The sequence below is a fragment of the Sceloporus occidentalis genome, unplaced genomic scaffold (genome assembly GCF_023333645.1).
Source record: "Sceloporus occidentalis isolate IW3139 unplaced genomic scaffold, rSceOcc1.0.p SCAF_12, whole genome shotgun sequence".
Classification (NCBI taxonomy): Eukaryota; Metazoa; Chordata; class Lepidosauria; order Squamata; family Phrynosomatidae; genus Sceloporus; species Sceloporus occidentalis.
Genome location: NW_028316992.1, coordinates 4,069,122 through 4,087,645, shown reverse-complemented (window position 1 = coordinate 4,087,645; position 18,524 = coordinate 4,069,122). Strand labels below are relative to the sequence as shown.

Sequence of the window (18,524 nt, the reverse complement as noted above, 5' to 3'; positions counted from 1 at the left end):
GCATAGCGTAATTCTTCCTCTCCCTGAACAGTTTCAATTCAAACTGGCTATGACCATAACTATACAATTACATTTAAGTTTTGGTGCAGAAGGTTGCTTTTCTCCTTATCCTTCCTCATCCCTTCTTCCTTTTATTTTATATTTTTTAGCCCTGTGGCCATGAGCTAGAAATATCTTTGTAGCTGGAGAACAGAACTTTAAAAGGTTTAACTAACTAACTGGTTTATAATACCATTATTCCTATTAAGAAGCTTCCCAATTAAACAGTATAGTTTGAAGAATAAATCACATTTGTTAAATTCTAAAGCTTGGAAACTACTTATTCTTTGAAACTACTTGTTCAGAAAAGATGGCTGGAATTTAGAAGACAAGATAAATTATACCTTTGCAGTAAACTCTGTTCTCCCAAAGTGCTAATCAGTCTTAAAGCCTGTTCTTTTCCAACTCCAGGGACACCCTTTTAGAGAAAACAGAATATTAAAAAGAGTGAAACAGTCCAGATAAATGTATAACAGCACCCTGTAAACCGCTGCAGCAGAAACATACCTTTGTTTTTGCAATAGGTATGCTTGGACATAATGATAAGCCTGATGAAGGTGTGTGTATGTGTTACTGCATTAAAGTGCAATGAGGCACACTGCCCACTTGCTCCCACAGGCATCTGGAGCTGCTAAACCAGAAAGGGCAATTTTAGTGGTTTCAGGCACCAATTTCACCCCCTGGATCCTTCTGCAGGCTGCAGATCCGCCTGAGCAGTATAGTGGCAACAATATGTGGTTTCTTTTACTTGTGATTTCTCAGAAACCTGGCTTCAAAGCTAAAACAAAATATGCCAGGGAAATGTGTATAAAAAAAATAACAATTTTTTAAAAAGTGCCACACGGCTGAAATTTGATGCAGTAGCACCAAATGTGGAGGGGGGCACAAAAATGCACACTGGGCCACATGTAGCCAGAGGGCTGCCCATATCTGGGCTAAACAAACCACGGAGCTTTGCTCTGTAGCTGCAGCCAGTTTTCAGGTTTTGCTACCCAACCCAATAGGCCAGAGAAAGAAACCACCAACCAAATTTGGGGTTCTTTCTCTGGCCTATTGGATGTCTTTGATGTATCTGTCGCTTCCAGTTTTGTAAAAAAAGTCAGTTCCTAATCAAAATGAGTAAAATGCATGTACTCCAAGAAATTATACAACACCTCCGCTTCTTCAAGCAAGACTGCAGTTCATTTTGCACTGCAACAAATTTGTGTGAAACCACCAATTTTGCCATTTTAAAATATATGAACGGCATTGACATAATCACAAGGAAGGTGACTATGGAATTAAGTCTGGCACCAGAGGAATTAGGCTGTACACAAATGTGAAGACTGATGAAGTTTAGTGGGCAGTGTGCACCAACACACTGAAGAAAAAACACAGGAGGTAATCATGCAACCCTCCAAACATTAATTAATTGCAGGTCCCAGCATTCCTCACCAGTGCCTATGTTGGCTAGGGCCCCTGGGAGCTGCAGTCCAATAACATTCAAAAGACTACATGATTCCCATCCCTGATTTAGAAGGATACACATATACAGGAAAGTAGTGGTCAGCTACATCTGAAAGATACGATCAGAACTGTTATCCAAATAAAGCAAAGTCATTTTTTTGACATCAGAAGCATGAGGCAGTGGACTGTAGGTACCTGGGATTTGTAAAGCACTGATGGGAAAGAAGCAACCATAACAACTTGATGGGCATGAATTCGGATTTCAAGGTTCATTCATGTCATCTTTTGAGGCTGTGACATTTGGCCTTTGAACATATTGTACTGTGCCTTGTAAAATCCCTCACCAAGGGCCATGTCATCTAGGGCTTCTAAGACTTAGGCAGAGAAACAGGGAACCCTAGATCTTTTGTGAAGTTAAAACTCAGGCAGAAAACCCAAACGTGCAACTAATACAGATTAGATATTGAAAAGTGAACATCCTCTAGCAAAGGCAAGCTGATAACTGGAGAGATGTACCGCTAACAAAAGTGCTATTCATTACTAGTCGACAGGTGACTATTAAGAGAATGTGCAAAGAATTATAACAGCAAAGAAAATCCCTCGCCCCAGCATGCTTCTGAAATTAATCACATTACAGAATGGTCTCTCAGATATTACACTTCTTATAAAACAGGGGTATTTGAAAATCTATAAACTGCTTAGCTCACTTTTCATACAGGAGCAGGCCGAATAGAATTGTTAACTATACTTGGACCAAGATATGTCAGCAGATAAAACACCAATACCAAGCTGAGCAAAATGGATGGGAAACAGCAGGTTAGATAAGGGTGATGATATTTTGAAATGGAAAGCAGGCTGCAAAACACTGGAACATTTTTATTTAGACAGCTGCATCAGCTAAACAAAGAAACAAAAATATCAAGGAGACACATAAGGATGTTGCAGTTAGACATGCTATTCCTGCATTGCAGTATTTGCCAGCTGAAAGCAAAAACAAAGCTATCAAACAATACAGTGTATTGATATCTTTAAGGTACAAATAACATCAGAAAATGAAGTTGACACTACTGAAGAATGATTTGCTTATGGAGAAGAGGAACAGAACTGGGAAACTCACCAGCCACCTGCAGTTATCACTGTTAGAAGCTGCCAGGGCACAATGGCAACTTTAAATATGAGTGGCAGAAGGCTGAAACTTTTAAAGCAGAATAGTTGCAACCCAACCACAACCTTCCAGGTATTATTGGGCTGCAGGGGAAAGGGTGATGGGAATGATTGTTCAACCACATCTATCGAGCCACACATTGTGCACTCCTGATTTAAGGTTTGGTAGAATACCATGATTCAATGTGACCTACTAATAGGGCTAAATTTCAAATGTAGCACATGGGGAAGATTTTCTTTTCTCCTTCAGGGAGTGCATTGCATATTAATGCAAGTCTCATTTGCAGAGAAGAGATAAATTGAACTACAATTCCCACAATCCTTTTTATCATAGGCTGGCTGGGGCCAATGAGGATTTTAGGCCAAAAGATTTGCAAGGCCACATTTTCCCCCACCCTACTCTAGAATCAAACTGTTAGTAGCTGACAGAAAAAAACACCAAGTGCAGTTATATTATGCTGAGAGTTGGTGCGGTGCAGTGGTTTGAGTGTTGGAGCAGGACATTGGAAGAGCAGAATTTGAATCCCTACTCAGCCATGGACATCCATTGAGTGACCCTGAGTAACTCACGTCCTCTTGGCTTCAAGAGGATGGCAATGGTAAATGCCACCTCTATATTTTTTCAAAAGAAAACCTTATGGTAGGTTTACTCTGGGTTGCCATAAGTCAGAAATGACTTGAAGGCACATAATAAAAACCCCATTTACATTCATTTTTGCTCTGCCTCTTTACCTTAGGGAGATAATCACAGCCGAGCAGAATGGCCAATCCAATCAGAGACTCTCTGCTGCATCCTAGTTTCTTCTCAATAGCTGATATTGAATAGCAGTCAACATGTGGGTCCTGTAAAAAATATAACAAGATGGCAATTATATCTGCAATGGAATCATCTTGAGTATGGCATTAATCAAGGTTGGAAATGTTACACTTTGGGGCTACAACTCCCACAATCTTCAGGTCTGTACAACCAGGGCCTGTGCAGGCTAGGGGATTCTGGAAGCTATAGGGCAAAAAAAGAAGTATTTCACCCCCAAGCTCTGATTAAAGTTGTAACCCAAAGCATTAATAATGGCTGCTTTCTACATTTATTCATTGAGAACTGAATAAGCTTTCTCTGCTAAAACAAAAACAAAGCAAAGAAGGAAAGAAAGAAAAAAAAGTAACATCACCACTAAACATGGCCACAAGACAGCCATTGACTGCTGTGTGGATGGGGGGACTGGCAGGTGAGGCTTTGCTCAGAACCATATAGAAATTGCAGCACATGTAGAAGCCAGCTCCTCATACTTCTCATTTTTCATTCATATTTCACATGCCATGGGGGGTGGGGGACACACACACCTAGCCCTTCAGATATTATTTACTTGCAGCTCCTAGCAACCCTCGCTAATGGGCTATTTTAGTTACCACTAAAGTAATGCCAAACTGTAGCCTAGGCGGGTTTATTGTTTTACAGTGCTATTGCACAGTGCAGCTAAGACTTACAATTTCAGACAGGTCTATTCAAATGTAAGATTAATGGATCTTACTCCCAGACTCAATTAATCCAAAATGATATGAAGTCTCCCCCTGCTCCACAAAAAAACAGAAGAATAGCAACAGTATAGTTGTTCAGCCTATCAAGTTTAGTTTTGTTCTGTTTAATCCAAAGGAAGCACATTTTGCCATAGCCCCAGGGATTACCTTTATGTTCATAGTAAAATTCCGGTAAACTGTTTGAGCACCATAAAGGAAGGCATCACCATCGTTCGTGATGCAGCCATCCACATAGCCACTGGCATTCAGGTAAGCACACATGGCCTCTGCTTCACCAGCTGCTTGAACCCAAGGGACTCCTAAGCACTCTAGCATCTCAAGGCACTGAGGAAGCAAAAAGGTCAAGAGAAGAAGCAATAAGAGCTAAAGCATGAGTCTATTTAGGGGGACAGCAGTTGAAATATACTTCTACCAAACGTTCTTCAGAGTAAAGCATCACAGATCCCTAAACTAAGCTATTGAGCTATTGAGCTGTACCTATATTTAAAGAGAAAACACAGTAGGGCAGGATGGAAATCCTGCAGCCCTCCAGATATCATTGGTCTGCAACTCCCACCATTCCTCAATTGGCTGTGCTGGCTAGGATTGCTAGGGCTTAAAGTCCAACAGCATATATTGGGCCACATGGGTCTCACTTCCTGCCTTAAAGAATTTATAGTGATAAAAACCTACATAGTATATTCTGAGTGCTAGATGAACCCTGTAACTTTGTCAGGGCTCCAGTATCAAGCAGATGCTAGGCAGAGATTTACCCTTTTAAAGAATTCTACAATAAACTGCTCCATTTTTCAATCACCTTGCACTTATTTGTTGCTATGAGCCTTGGTGGCACAATGGTTAAATGCCAGTATTGCAGCCTCAAGGTTGTGAGTTTGATCCCAAGGCTCCAAGGCTGACTCAGCCTTACATCCTTTTGTAGGTTGGTAACTGCTTAGAGCGTGCTGAGTTCACTGATAAGTGGTATAGAAATGTAAATCCTATTGCTATTGCTATAAGGACACTGATCCATTCTTGTATGTAAGCCCTTATCCAAAGGTAGCAACTTTAAATGTTGAACTGTAGCTTCCATTTGCCTAGCCAGCACAGTCAGTGGTGAAGGAAGATGGAAGCTGAAGTTCAACCTCATCTTAAAGGCCATGAGTTCTCCACTCCCAACTGAGTGATCAGTCATCATGCCCACTGGGTCACAGAACAAAAATGACAGAACTTCAACAATCTATGGAAATAGACAGAATGCTGACATATGTTACTTGACAAATCTAACCACCATGCCAAAAAACAAACAAACAAACAAACAAACAAACCCTTCAGTACGGCCCCATACAGACAGGCCAAAATAAAGCTGCTTCAGGTCACTTTGGAGGTGTGCTGTTTAAATGATGCATGCGTCCTAAGAGTCCGGAAGCTGTGCCAAAGCTGTGCTCCAGTCCTTAGGCTTTGGCGAGGCTTCCAAACTGTTAGGATGCATGCATAATTTAAACAGCATACCTCCAAAGTGAACCAAAGTAGCTTTATTTTGGCAGTCTGTATGGGGATTGCAATAACTTCTTATCCTAAATGAGGTAGGATTTAAACCTACAGAAAACCAGTGACCAGCACAATGCTCGTGTGTTTGAAAATGTATTAAAACATCATAAGCTTGATGACAAAATGGCACTCAGCTTTATTCTATGCATTCCAAATTCTGGTAAAACTAGAGCAGGTCAGATATAATACAGTGTGCCCGCGTCATACGCAGGCGTGCTTTACGCAGCTTTTAGCATATGGTGAAAGCCACGCTGGGAGAAGGGGAGGCGTGTCCCATAAAGAACAATGGGGCGCACGCCTGTGGTGCGTGCATGCCGCCGTGCTGCCGCATGTACAAGCCCCATTCATTTAAATGGGGCTCGGGCATAAGTGGGATTCCCTTTAAGTGGGGGGTCTAGAACGGATCCCCACGTAAAGGAAGGGCAGACTGTATATGATTTTAAATAATATTCATGCCTGCAATACTGGCAATATACAGTACCCTGAAAATACAACCAACCATGACAAGTTACCTCTTTCAGTAAAGACTTAAAACGAGATCTCCCTGTTCTTGCAGTCCTAGACTTCTTAGATGGTCCAAATCGAATCTCTGTCCTCTTCTCCATTGTGTTTGCTTTCAGTTTTGGAGGGTCTCCTTCCATGACAAACACCAGATGGATATCCATCAGTGTTAAAAAAGAGAGCCGAAAGAAAAGATTCCTGTAATATAAGAGAGTGAAGTCATTTTTGTGCAAGATGGTTGCTGGCACCTATTGTTAACAGAATGTTAGCTAAATATTTATTGCGGTGCATGCATAAGCAAGCACATTTTCACAAAGGGACAGTGGTGGCTGGTGGCTTCTCTGTCTCGAGAATCTTGACTTTCATGGCAGTGATACAATTAGTCTGTTCAGGGATTTAGCCTGAACTTTAACGTAGCGATCCAAAGCACTGAATCTATTTTGAGGATACAGTTCAACACCTTGAATAGCTCTTTTCAAGTTCAGGCTAACCCTGAACAGACTCATTGCATCACCAGCTGCCCTGCAGGTATTGGTGAGGATGCACCAGAGCAATCCATTTTTAACTATGCTCCTTTCTTTATCCCTTACTTCCTATATCTTATACATGTAACTAAAATAAATTAATCAATATCAACGGATACCTCCTACCAGACATCAGTAACCCATATAGGGCTGATTCATTTATTTTCATGCTTAAAATTTTCATTGTTTTTTCCCCCCAAAATTATTAACCTAAACACATTAACACATTTTTACAGCTCTCACTCTAGCTTCACAACGTTTTCACTAAAGCTTTTTCATTAAAAGCAAATGAGAACAAATCCAAAAGTTTTTAAAATAAACGTTGGTATGACATGTGCCTTTTTGCAAAAATTGCTACCATCACTACTTTGCAGCCATGTAACATACAATGTTTGCTCATTTTTTATTCAAATTACCTTTCGGATGCTATTCTGGGACGACACCCCCCCACCATATTTTAGGTCATTTAACAAGTCCAAGAGACCAGGGCTCAAATCTTCACTCGATTAAAGAACCCCGCTGGGTGACCGTGGGTAAGTTTCATTCCCTCAGCTTAGAGGCAAAGCCCCTTTGAACAGGTCTTGCCAACAAAACCCCATTATCAGTTTGTCTTGAGATTGCCATAGGTTAGCAACAATCTGAAGACACAACACTACCACAAGTGTAAGCATGTATTTTATAAAACAATAAAGTCAATCCTCCATTTCAGTTCTCAACCATCACCACTTCATGGATCCAAAATACTGCAGGATCTCAAATACATATAAGAGCCCGTACAGACAGGCCAAAATAAAGCTGCTTCAGGTCACTTTGGAGGTATGCTGTTTAAATGATGCATGCGTCCTAAGAAGCCGGAAGCCACACCAAAGCCATGCTCCAGTTCTAAGGACTGGAGTGCAGCTTTGGTGCAGCTTCTAGCTTCTTAAGATGTGTGTGTGTCATTTAAACAACATACCTCCAAAGTGACCCGAAGTAGCCTTATTTTGGCCTGTCCGTTTGGACCCTAAGTCTTGGATGGTGACATGTGCATGTCTGCGTTGGCATGGCTGCATGCATGTACTGCCACTGACTTATATGGGGTGGCGCTAGCCATGCACACTCCAAACCAGAGGGCTGATTTTAACAAGAAATGTGGAAAATGTCTCAAAGCTTATTTTTGTAATGCTAAATGCAACACAATACCGTCTGAGGACATTCATAGAATCATAGAATCGTAGAGTTGGAAGAGACCACTAGGGCCATCCAGTCCAACCCCCTGCCATGCAGGAAATCCAAATCAAAGCATCCCTGACAGATGGCCATCCAGCCTCTGTTTAAAGACCTCCAAGGAAGGAGACTCTATCACCTTCCGAGGAAGTGCATTCCACTGTCGAACAGCCCTTACTGTCAGGAAGTTCCTCCTAATGTTCAGGTAGAATCTCTTTTCCTGTAGCTTGCATCCAATGTAATGAGTTAGATAACAAGTCACTTTTAAAAAGTATTTTCCATATTCTGGGAGAATTGGGAGGGAAGATAAACCCAATGTCCACATTATTCTACTACATAAAGTAGGCAACTTGTTTTACAGATAATCCATGTTACATAAAATGATACCATTTTACCTACCTAAGATGAGGTTTTGTGACTATTCCCATCATCTTTTTAACTGTTTGTGCTTCACACACCCAGAGACTTAAATCCACAGCTAATGTCTTGCCCTTAAGATTGTGGAGGGGAACATGCTGTTTTACAGGTTCCAGGATCTGCCACAGATTAGTCACTCCCATAACTCCAAATATTCAGACACGTTGCCTGCAAAGATCAACATAAATACATTTGAGGGCTCTGGTAATGAACCTTAAATTACAACCAGCAAGACTTTTCGATAACGGATATTGTAAGGATGAGAGCCTGAACCTACACGGGTTGCAGTGCCATTAAAAACATGTTTAAAACATCCAGGATATAGCATTATGAAATGACATAAGTATTCTTTACTTAATTTATCTGTTAATGTAATGATCATTTGGATCCATTCCAGCCTGCTTTCTGGCCCATTTTTGGGACTGCACTCACTGTAAATGGAAACCTTTAATAAAAATGGTCTGAACACTCCAAGATGTATAACCACTACATTACTGCTAGAAGTTAAAAACATAACCAGTTCTGTATCATCTCTACTAATTACCATTGTCTTCGGGCATCCAATTTAAAGCAACAGTTGTCATCTTTAAGATGCTATGCAGCTTGGCACCAGATCGTCTGAAGAACCAATTATAGCAATGACTTCACCTGCACTGCAGAAATAATCCAGTTTGCCACCACTTTAACTGCCATGGCTCCATGCTATGGAATTCTGGGATTTATAGTTTTACGAGACATTTTATGTCAGAGCTCTGTGCTACAGCAAACTATAATTCCCAGGATACCACAGAATGGAGCCACAGCAGTTAAAGCGGTGTCAAACTGGATTATTTCTGCAGTGCAGCTGCAGCCAATATCAACCTATTAGGGCCCCTAAGATCAGAGGGAGCCAGCTCCCATATAACAATTCTATCTATATTATGTTGGTGGACATAAGAAGTAAGGCCTTCCTTGCATTGGCTCCATTCGTCGCTCCACCTTACATCTCAAGTGGACGCGACAGTAAGGAGCACCTGTTATCAGCTTCAGCGGATACGACAGCTGTGTCCCTACCTGGGCCGGAGGGACCTAGAAACTGTTGTACATGCTCTGGTAACCTCTCGTTTGGATTTCTGCAATGCGCTCTACATGGGGCAACCCTTGTGTCATACCCGGAAGCTGCAATTAGTGCAGAATATGGCAGCCCGACTGGTCACTAATACATCTAGGGCCAGTCATATAACTCCAGTGCTTAAAGAGCTGCACTGGCTGCCTATTCGCTTCCGGGCGCAATACAAGGTGTTGGTTGTTACCTATAAAGCCCTAAATGGCTTGGGCCCTGGGTATCTGATGGACCGCCTCTCCCCATATAATCCGCCCCGCACCCTCAGATCATCTGGGCAGCAACTTCTAAGAGTTCCGGAGGCCAGGTTAGTTTCTACTTCTAGGAGGGCCTTCACGACCTCGGCCCCCAGCCTCTGGAACTCGCTGCCCATTGAGCTCCGCGCAGCCACCTCCCTACCTCAATTTAAGAAGGGGTTGAAAACCTATCTATTCAAGCAAGCTTACCCCTGAATATTTTCCCCCCAGAATGTGTACTCACCTTCCCCCCTCCTTTCCTCTGCCAGTATTAGATGGGCATGAAGATGTAATGTTTTAATATGTCTAGGTTTTATTATGATATGGTTTTGTATATTGTAACTGTATATTGTACTGTTGGAGTTTATTGTATTGTTAACCTTGTTGTGCATCGCCCTGATTTGTAGAAGGGCGGTATATAAATAAAACTTTTATTATTATTATTATTATTCCTCTAGCATGCCCCCCCCCCTTGACATTTTTAAAGCCCTGGTTGTTCTAAGCAGTTTTTAATAGACTTTAAATTATGCCCACTGTTTTTTACTTGTCACTGTTTATTCCCCTGTTGCTTATTTCATACATTGTTTAATTGCATTTTGTTTCAAGGTTTTAATGTGTGAATCATCTCATATTGGAAAAGGAATACCACATATACATCTTTCAGATGATAATAAAGGTATCAGTGGTAGACGCACACACCTATCTTCCTTCAACATCTGGACTACATTTATAAAACAGGATTTCTGGCCCTACACTACTGCTACTTTTTCATAATTAACATTTGTCACACAGAGCGAACCAAATTTAGGGCGCATCTTTTTGAAATGTAAAACAAGCTCTTAAACAGGCACTGCTCACTTTTCATTCATTAATTTCAGCACAATCCTATGCACACTTATTCATGCATAAATCCCATTATATTCAACGGAGTTGACTCCCAGATAAATCTGCACAGGATGAGAGCCTTAATTTATTTCTGCCCCTCCCCTTCCTTGTGACTATCCTTTCTATTTGTGGTTTTTCCTTTCTAACACCTTCCTATTCTTCTCACGTTTTGCCTTTCATGTTCCATCCATCCTGTTGTTATTTTCCTCTCTTCATCCCCAGCCTAAATTAACACCCCTTTCTTCTTTGCCATTCTCCTGTGCTAAGTGCCCTAGTGGTCTCTCCTCCAAGTATAAGATGACTGAGATTCTTCTGGTTATTTTTCTTCATTCCAGCCTTTTAAAAAATTCAAACAGAATGAAACTGAATTTAAAAACACAATTTCATTTTCACACACAGGATCTCAGAACTGTAATTAAAGTAAATTAAAGCTGCAATCTTATACACACTTACCTGAGAGTCTCTCCTATTAAACTCAGAAGGGAGAGTCCTCTGAGTCTCTTTTAGTATAAAAAGAAATCAAGTAGCATCTTTGAGACTAACTGGGGAAAATAAATTTCCAGCATAAGCTTATGTGGACGACAGTCTGCTTTGATGAAATGTAATGCAATCCAAGTAAGTTTATGCTAGAAATATATTTTCCCCATTTAGTCTCAAAGATGCTACTGGGTTCCCTTACGCCTTTTTATTCTGCATAAGCCTACATCTAGCTGTTAGTTCTAAGCAGAGTAAACTCATTGAATCAATGCAATTTACCTATTTATTGAATCAACATTTAACAAGTGATTTGATGTTACTCTAGTTGGGACTAACCAAAAGGATGCCAGATACTGGATTAAAAACAGACTACTGGCCATTGTACACAAATTGATGGATTAAAAACCCCATAACCTCACATCACTGACTGTGCTGGCTAAGGCTGATGGAAGTAGAAGGCCAAGGATCACAAATGTAAAGCATCATCTGGGACATTCTGGAAATGATGGCAACTGAAACATTTGACCAAAAAGCCTACTCAAGCCAATACCCCATTTTTTATTGTTATTCATTTGGTCCTGTTTATAGCTACTAACAAATAAACAAAAACTATCCTTAGGTGCCATGCAAGATTTTATGTCATGATGGGTTACTTCCTTCACACATTATGGTTGGCCTCCAGTTAATATCATAAGGTGGCAAACGTCTACTGTAAAAGTCTGTCTGCAAATAACAGACCCAAATACCTTAAATGTACCAGATCCCATAGGAAGCTATGAAGGGTCAGCTCTGGTTGGTACTTGGATGAGAGACTGCCAACGAATGCCAGGTGCTGTAGGCTACATTTCAGAGGAAGGAACTACCAAAAAAAGGAAAAAAAACAAACCTTGCCTAAGAAAACACTATTGAATTCATGGGGTCAATAGGTGACTTGAATACACACACACACTCACACACCTGCAAATGCCATTTTTTGTTTGATTCGGAGTTTAGCATTCCATTCCTCCTTCTGCACTGACCAAAGCTCATGTCCCTGGATTTAGTGAAGAGTTGCTGCAGCCATTCTGTACCTGGTGGAGAGCGTGTGAATGAGGAATGGTGATTCAATAAGTGTCTTGTTATGTCTCTGTAGCCAGGCACAGAAATATTAAGTCATTTGCTGAGATCTCTAGAGGACTCTAATGCATCTCAATAGATTTAAGTAATTATTCTGCAGTTGACTATGGGGACATATCCAGATACTCACTCCCTCATTTTCAACCGGTTACAGAAGGGCAGGAGGAGCAGGAAGCTCCAGCAGCTCCAGTAGCATTGAATTCCCAGCTATAGTGTAGTTCCACATGTGGAACAATTAAGCTATGTTGTGCCATATGGAAGCCTGCCTATGTTAGCAAATGCATATCTGTCCATTATCCACCAATGTCATAGACAGAAACAATGGCTAACAGTTCCATGAGCTAATCATGGAAATTCATACAGAAAACAAGCTATGGCACTCATTCCCATTATATATGATGGTACTCACTTGCTTTAAAAGAGGATGGAACAAATAACACTATCAAAACTTATTGGCCACAATGAATACGGATGACCTGCAGTATCAGAGGCAACGGGCCACACAACATTACAGGAAATATGTGGGATTCAGATACTGTGGGATTGCAACTCCTATCAGTCCAAATCAGCATGGCCAAAGGTGGGGAAAAAAAAAGGTCGTTGGTGTCCCTTAGGTTCTAGAAAGCCACAAAGCCCCCATTCCTCTAGTACCAGTTGCTGAAGGACCAAAGTACACAAGGCCTACTCCCTTTGTATTTCCACAGGCAGTACTTACACAATGTGAGAGGGAAATTCTGAACTAATAAAGAGATCTTTTTTGGCTTGATCCAACATAGCTCTTCTTATGTATCTATGGACCTTCAGAAAAGTCGAACTCTGCAGCATGCATGTAAAACAGATTGCTTGTAAATATGCATTTATTGTGTGTGTGTTTTGTGTGTATGTGTGTGTGCGCACATAAACTGCATTTTTATGTGGACCCATAAATATAGAATAAATAATCCAATTGACTTTAAGACAGGCTAGACAACTGGTGACCCTCTACATGTTGCTGGAATACATCTCCCATCAGTCCTAGCTCTTATAGATAATGGTAAGTAATGATGGGAGCTGCAATCCAGTATCCCAAACAAACTCAATTCACATAGTGAAATCACCAGGACTTGTTTCCAAGTAGATATCTTTAAGACAGAAACAGTGCCAACTCTTGCTATACAGAAAATCAAATTGCACATTTAGGCCTGTTACAGACTGCCAAAATAAAGCTGCTTCGGGTCTCTTTGGGGGTATGCTATTTAAATGATGCATGGGTCCTAAGAGTCCGGAGGTCGCGCCAAAGCCACACTCCATTCCTAAGCACTGGAGGGCAGCTTTGGTGCAGCTTCCGGATTCTTAGGATGCATGCAGCATTTAAACAGCATACCTCCAAAGAGACCTGAAGCAGCTTTATTTTGGCAGTCTGTAACAGGCCTTAGTAAACTGAAATTTGGCCAGGTGAATGGAAAATCAAAAGTAAGAAGGAAAAAACCAAAAAACACTATAATTAATCCTTTTGAGCCAAAAGATGGAAACAGTGCCATCTAATGGAGTCTTACCTATATAACATTAGATCTAACAAAAAAGAAAGCAAACCTACTCACTGGTGGCAAATTGGCATCAATCCTGCATGCTGTACTTTCCCCAGCTTCTCCAAGTTTCACCAGTTTGTGCTAAATTTACAAAGCAAGTATGAATGCTAAGGCTCTCTGAACAGTTAAGGCCGAATTCTGCTAAATGATATCACATATGTACTTTTGTTTAACAACATAAATGCCTTAGCAAGGCCTATTTAATCTCAAATTCTCTGTGGCAAAACCAGTTAGAGGGATTAGGTGGTTGTAGGTGCCCCTGTGTGCACATGTAAGTGCAATTTTGTACATTTTACTTGGAATTATGTCCCTTTGTTTTCCTTGGCCCATGAGTCAGCAAGCAAAGAACTGTAACCTTATATTGCAATCCTATGCTTGCCTGCACAGAGGTGGGCAACTTGTGGCCTTCCAGAAGCTGCTGGACTGCAGTTCTTGTAATTCTCCACCATTGATTATGTCGGGTAGGGGCGATAGGAGTTGTAGTCCAGAAGTACCTGGACAGTCAGATATTGCCAACCTCAGGTGTGAAGGACTACAACCAAACAATGGGAATGTATGCATGTCCAATGAATTTAGTAGGACATGCATCCAGGTGGTTTCTTTGAGAAAAAAGCATTTATGGATTTTCCAAAATATCTCATTTAACACCATTGGGACACTAGCTCTTCGTAAAAAGCGAAATGCTCTGGACGAAATATGGCATGTTATCACCAGTCATCATTATCCATTTTGATTTAAATATTTGTGCTAATGTCTGCACAGTCCTCTTTGCTCAACTGTCTACAATATAGGACAGTATTTAGGAAAACGAATAGAAACAACAGTGATATCTCCTACAATAAGGAAGTAATAATTCCACAAATACAACTGTGCACTTGGATGAAAATATCTAAAGGTCAAGCTACCTCATCTTCTTTACTTTAATACACAAGGCAGAGTTTTGGACCATACCCCATACTAACTAGCTTCACAATTTTATTGGTTTAGAATGCTACCTAGAAATTACTATCCTGCTTTTAATTACTGTGCCACGGGAAACAGGGCATAAAGGCCCATGTTCCCCACCTCTGGCCTGGTGTTGTCCTGTCAGGACGACACAGGCCATTAAACCCAGACCAGGATTGGCTGGTCTGGACACTGATCTAACAGTCCCAGACTGATCCCAGTCCAAAGCAGCATTAATCCAGTCCAAAATGACCTGCTGTTTGTCACTGAATTTCTTGGATGTTCTGCAGCAATAGCCAGCAGACCAGATGATCCTGTATGCCCCTTACCTGCCACTGTGTCCGTCCCAAAGGCTGTAGCCTCTGGTGTTGGAAGGGGGCATCTGGCAATGTAGGTTTAGCTAGGCACCCCGTTTCCACCTTTATGGGCAAGGGCCTTTGGGATGGGTGCAGTGGCAGATTGATGGTGTGGCAGCAGGTGGGCATGTGAACACCCAAGTGGATTGACTCAGGTGGATACCACCAGCAGGATACCACAGGGATGGCCTGTGATATCCTGGCCATCTGTTTAGGCCCACAGATACTTTCCATAGTCTCAGAGGTGCTCATAATACTAAACAAAATGTCCATCTTGTCCTAGTAGGGGAATTTGACCCTCAGCATGTTTGGGCTACAATTCCCATCAGTTCCCAAAGCAGCATGGTCAATGACAAAGGACTGTGGGTGTTGAGCGCAACATCTATAAGGCCAAAGACTCGCCACCTAATCTATTCTAGAAATAATCTCCTTCCCACCCTGGTCATCCAGACATATTGAAGAAGTTCAGAAACAGGATCTGAAAGCAACTGCCCTCTCTCAGTATTTGTCCACAGAATGTTAATGGACTAGTGTTATAGTGTGAATTTAAAGATGTTGAAACAATATTGGGGATGAGGTTCAGGACCTTGGATAGCTTCTTTAAAATCTGAATTAAAGCTTGCAGCAGATTCACTGTACCAGACATGCAAACCACTGGTCACCTCTGGGTTTAGAGGCATGCCAAAACCAAATACAGGATTTCCATTCAGAATTGTCTTCTTCTATGAATATATTTTACTCCCTTTTAAAGTCAACTAAGGCTCACTGATCACAGAATAAGGATGTTGTTGTTGTTAACTGTCATCAAGTTGACTTCAACTTATGAAGAGCCTATCAATGAGAGATCTCCAGGTCTCTCATTCATACAGCCCTGGTCAGGTCTTTCAGACTTAGGACCATGGCTTCCTTGATTGAATGTATCCACCTGGAATGTGGTTTTCCTCTTTTCCTACCTACAGCTTTGCTTCCTACTGAACAAGTCTTGCCAAGAAAATCCCATGATAGGATCACCTTGTTGCTGATTATGTGTGCCTTCAAGTTGTTTCCAATTGATATCGACCCTAAAGCAACCTTATCGCAGGGTTTTCTCAACATAATTTGTTCAGAGGGGGGTTGTTTTTGCCTTCCTCTGAGGCTGAGAGAGTGTGTGACTTGCCCAAGGTCACCCAGTGGGTTTCCATGACTGAACAGGGACTTGAACTTTGGTGTCCAGAAATATAGTTCAACCCTCAAACCACTCTGGCTGTCATAAGTCAGAAATGTTGGTTCAGAAGGAATCATCACAGAAAAATCTGCATGCACCTACACTGTAGAAATAATGCAGTTTGACATCACTCAGGACTTCCTATGGAATCCTGGGATTTGTAGTTTTGTGAGGCACCAGCAGCACTCTTTGGCCAAGAAGGCCAAAGACCCCAGGATTCCATAGGATGGAGCTACAGCACTTAAAGTGATGTCAAGATGCATTATTTCTACAGCGTGAATCTGCTTCATCAGATAAAATTTAAAATAAGTGTTGTGAGTGTACTTTCTCAATGCAGCCCTTTGGGTGTGCATTCAGATATACTATAAATCCTGCTGAATTAAATGGGACCTGCTATACACACACACACACACAAGTGCATATATTAGGGACACGAATCATGGAGCCCTTTAGACTAGCTGGATGACAACTCCCAGCATCCCTCACCATTGGCTATGCTGGATCACAGGGTGATGGAAGTTAAAGTCAATAACAATCAGAGGGCCACAAGTTCATCCAGTTTCATAGGGCTGCAGCCTTGATTTACAAATCATCCTAGTACTGGATAGCCTTCAAGAGATTTAGGATTGTCCTATAAGAGATTTTTCTGTTTCCTTTCATGGTTATCTGTTACCTGTTTATACAGTCACCTCACCTAACAGTGGCTGCATCCGCACTTCAGAAATAATCCAGTTTGAGACTGCTTTAACTGCCCTCAAGGCTCAGTGCTAAGGGATCTTGGGAATTGTAGTTCGTTGCAGCACCAGAGCTCTCTGACAGAGAAGGCTAAATGTCTCACAAAACTGCAGGTCCCAGAATTCCATAGTACATACTGAGCCAGGGCAGTTAAAGCAGTGCCAAACTGGGTTGTTTCTGCAGTGCAGACACTGCAGAATTAATGCAGCTTGACACCCCTTCAACTGCCGTGGCTCAATGCTATGGAATTCTGGGATTTGTAGTTTCATTTGGCAGAAAAGACTTAAAGACCCTGTAAAACTACAAAGCCCAGAGGATGAAGCCTCTGCACTGTGGAAATAATAATAATAATAATAATAATAATAATAATGCATTTTTGACACAGAATCCTGGGATTTGTAGTTTGCTTGAGGCACCAGCACTCTTTGGCAGAGGAGGCTGAAAGACCCTTGTAAAACTAAAAACCCCAGGATTTCCATAGGCTGGAGCTGCAGTACTTAAAGCGCTCTGAAACCGCATTATCTCTGCAGTGTGGATGCAATGGAACTAGGGAGAAACTCCATGCAGCCTAATAACTTATGGGTTATGAGCCTTTAAAAGGGAAATAAACCAAACCTGTGTCTTTGTGTCCTGGCTGCTGCCACAGAACAACCCGGAGTCAAGGAGTCAGGAAGTTCTGGCTGATCCCATTAGTATTAATGTAGGAAGGCAAGGCAAGGAAAGCAGCCTCATTTTGTATTTCGCGGGCCCAACTACGCATGCGCGACACGGCAACGTTCGGAGAGGGAGCGGCCTCCAAAGGGGTGCGGGCTCTATAGTTTTTTCCCAACACTTCTGGTTCCCAGTTAGACGTCATAGAGTTAAGAGGCAAGAGCGGCTAAACCATAGAGCGTAGAGGCAAGAGCGGCCCTTTATCATTATCTTTATACAGTACCAATATATTGCAAGAAGCCTCTCATTCCCCCCGCCATAGAGTTAAGAGGCTAGAGCGCCTAGCCTAGACCATAGAGAGTAGAGGCAAGAGCGGCTCTTTATCATAACCTTTTTATACAGTATATTTTTGCCCTACAAATGGCGAAAGGGGATACATGTGGTCCTAACCACACTGCAAAAACAATAATCCAGTTTGAGACCGCTTTAATTGCCCTGGCTCAATGCTAAGGGAATCCTGGGAACTGTAGTTTTGTGAGACTACATTTAGCCTCCTCTCTCTCTCTCAGAAAGAGCTCTGGTGCCACAGTGAACTACAATGAACTATGTACCATGTAACTCTTTTGTGAAAGAAAATTAAGTGTTATATATATTGCTAAGAAAACCCCAAGTCACACTCTCTCAGCCTCAGGGGTGAAGGCCGTGGCAAAGCCTCCTTTGAAGAAAGTTGCCAAGAAAACCCCCATGATAGGCCTTAGAGTCGCCATAAATCAGAAAGGACTTGAAGCAGTGGTCCCCAAACGGTGTTTTTAAGTGGTTTTGGACTTCAATTCCCAGAATCCCAAGTTTTTGGCCAACATGGCTGAGGCTTCTGGGAGCTGAAGTCCAA

General features: G+C 41.7%; 1 protein-coding gene across 1 annotated transcript in view; it reads right to left on the bottom strand.

The window, feature by feature from the left end:
* LOC149305211 (flap endonuclease GEN homolog 1-like) overlaps positions 1 to 8,503 on the bottom strand; it is a 29,454-nt gene extending 20,951 nt beyond the window's left edge. The window contains exons 1-5 of the mRNA XM_089478006.1: positions 8,343 to 8,503; positions 6,225 to 6,411; positions 4,333 to 4,509; positions 3,382 to 3,492; positions 384 to 457 (exon numbers count right to left, since the gene is read on the bottom strand). Coding sequence (XP_089334132.1) covers positions 384 to 457; positions 3,382 to 3,492; positions 4,333 to 4,509; positions 6,225 to 6,411; positions 8,343 to 8,503 — 710 coding nt within the window. The remainder of the gene's footprint in view (positions 1 to 383; positions 458 to 3,381; positions 3,493 to 4,332; positions 4,510 to 6,224; positions 6,412 to 8,342) is intronic.
* Positions 8,504 to 18,524: the final 10,021 nt, after the last annotated feature.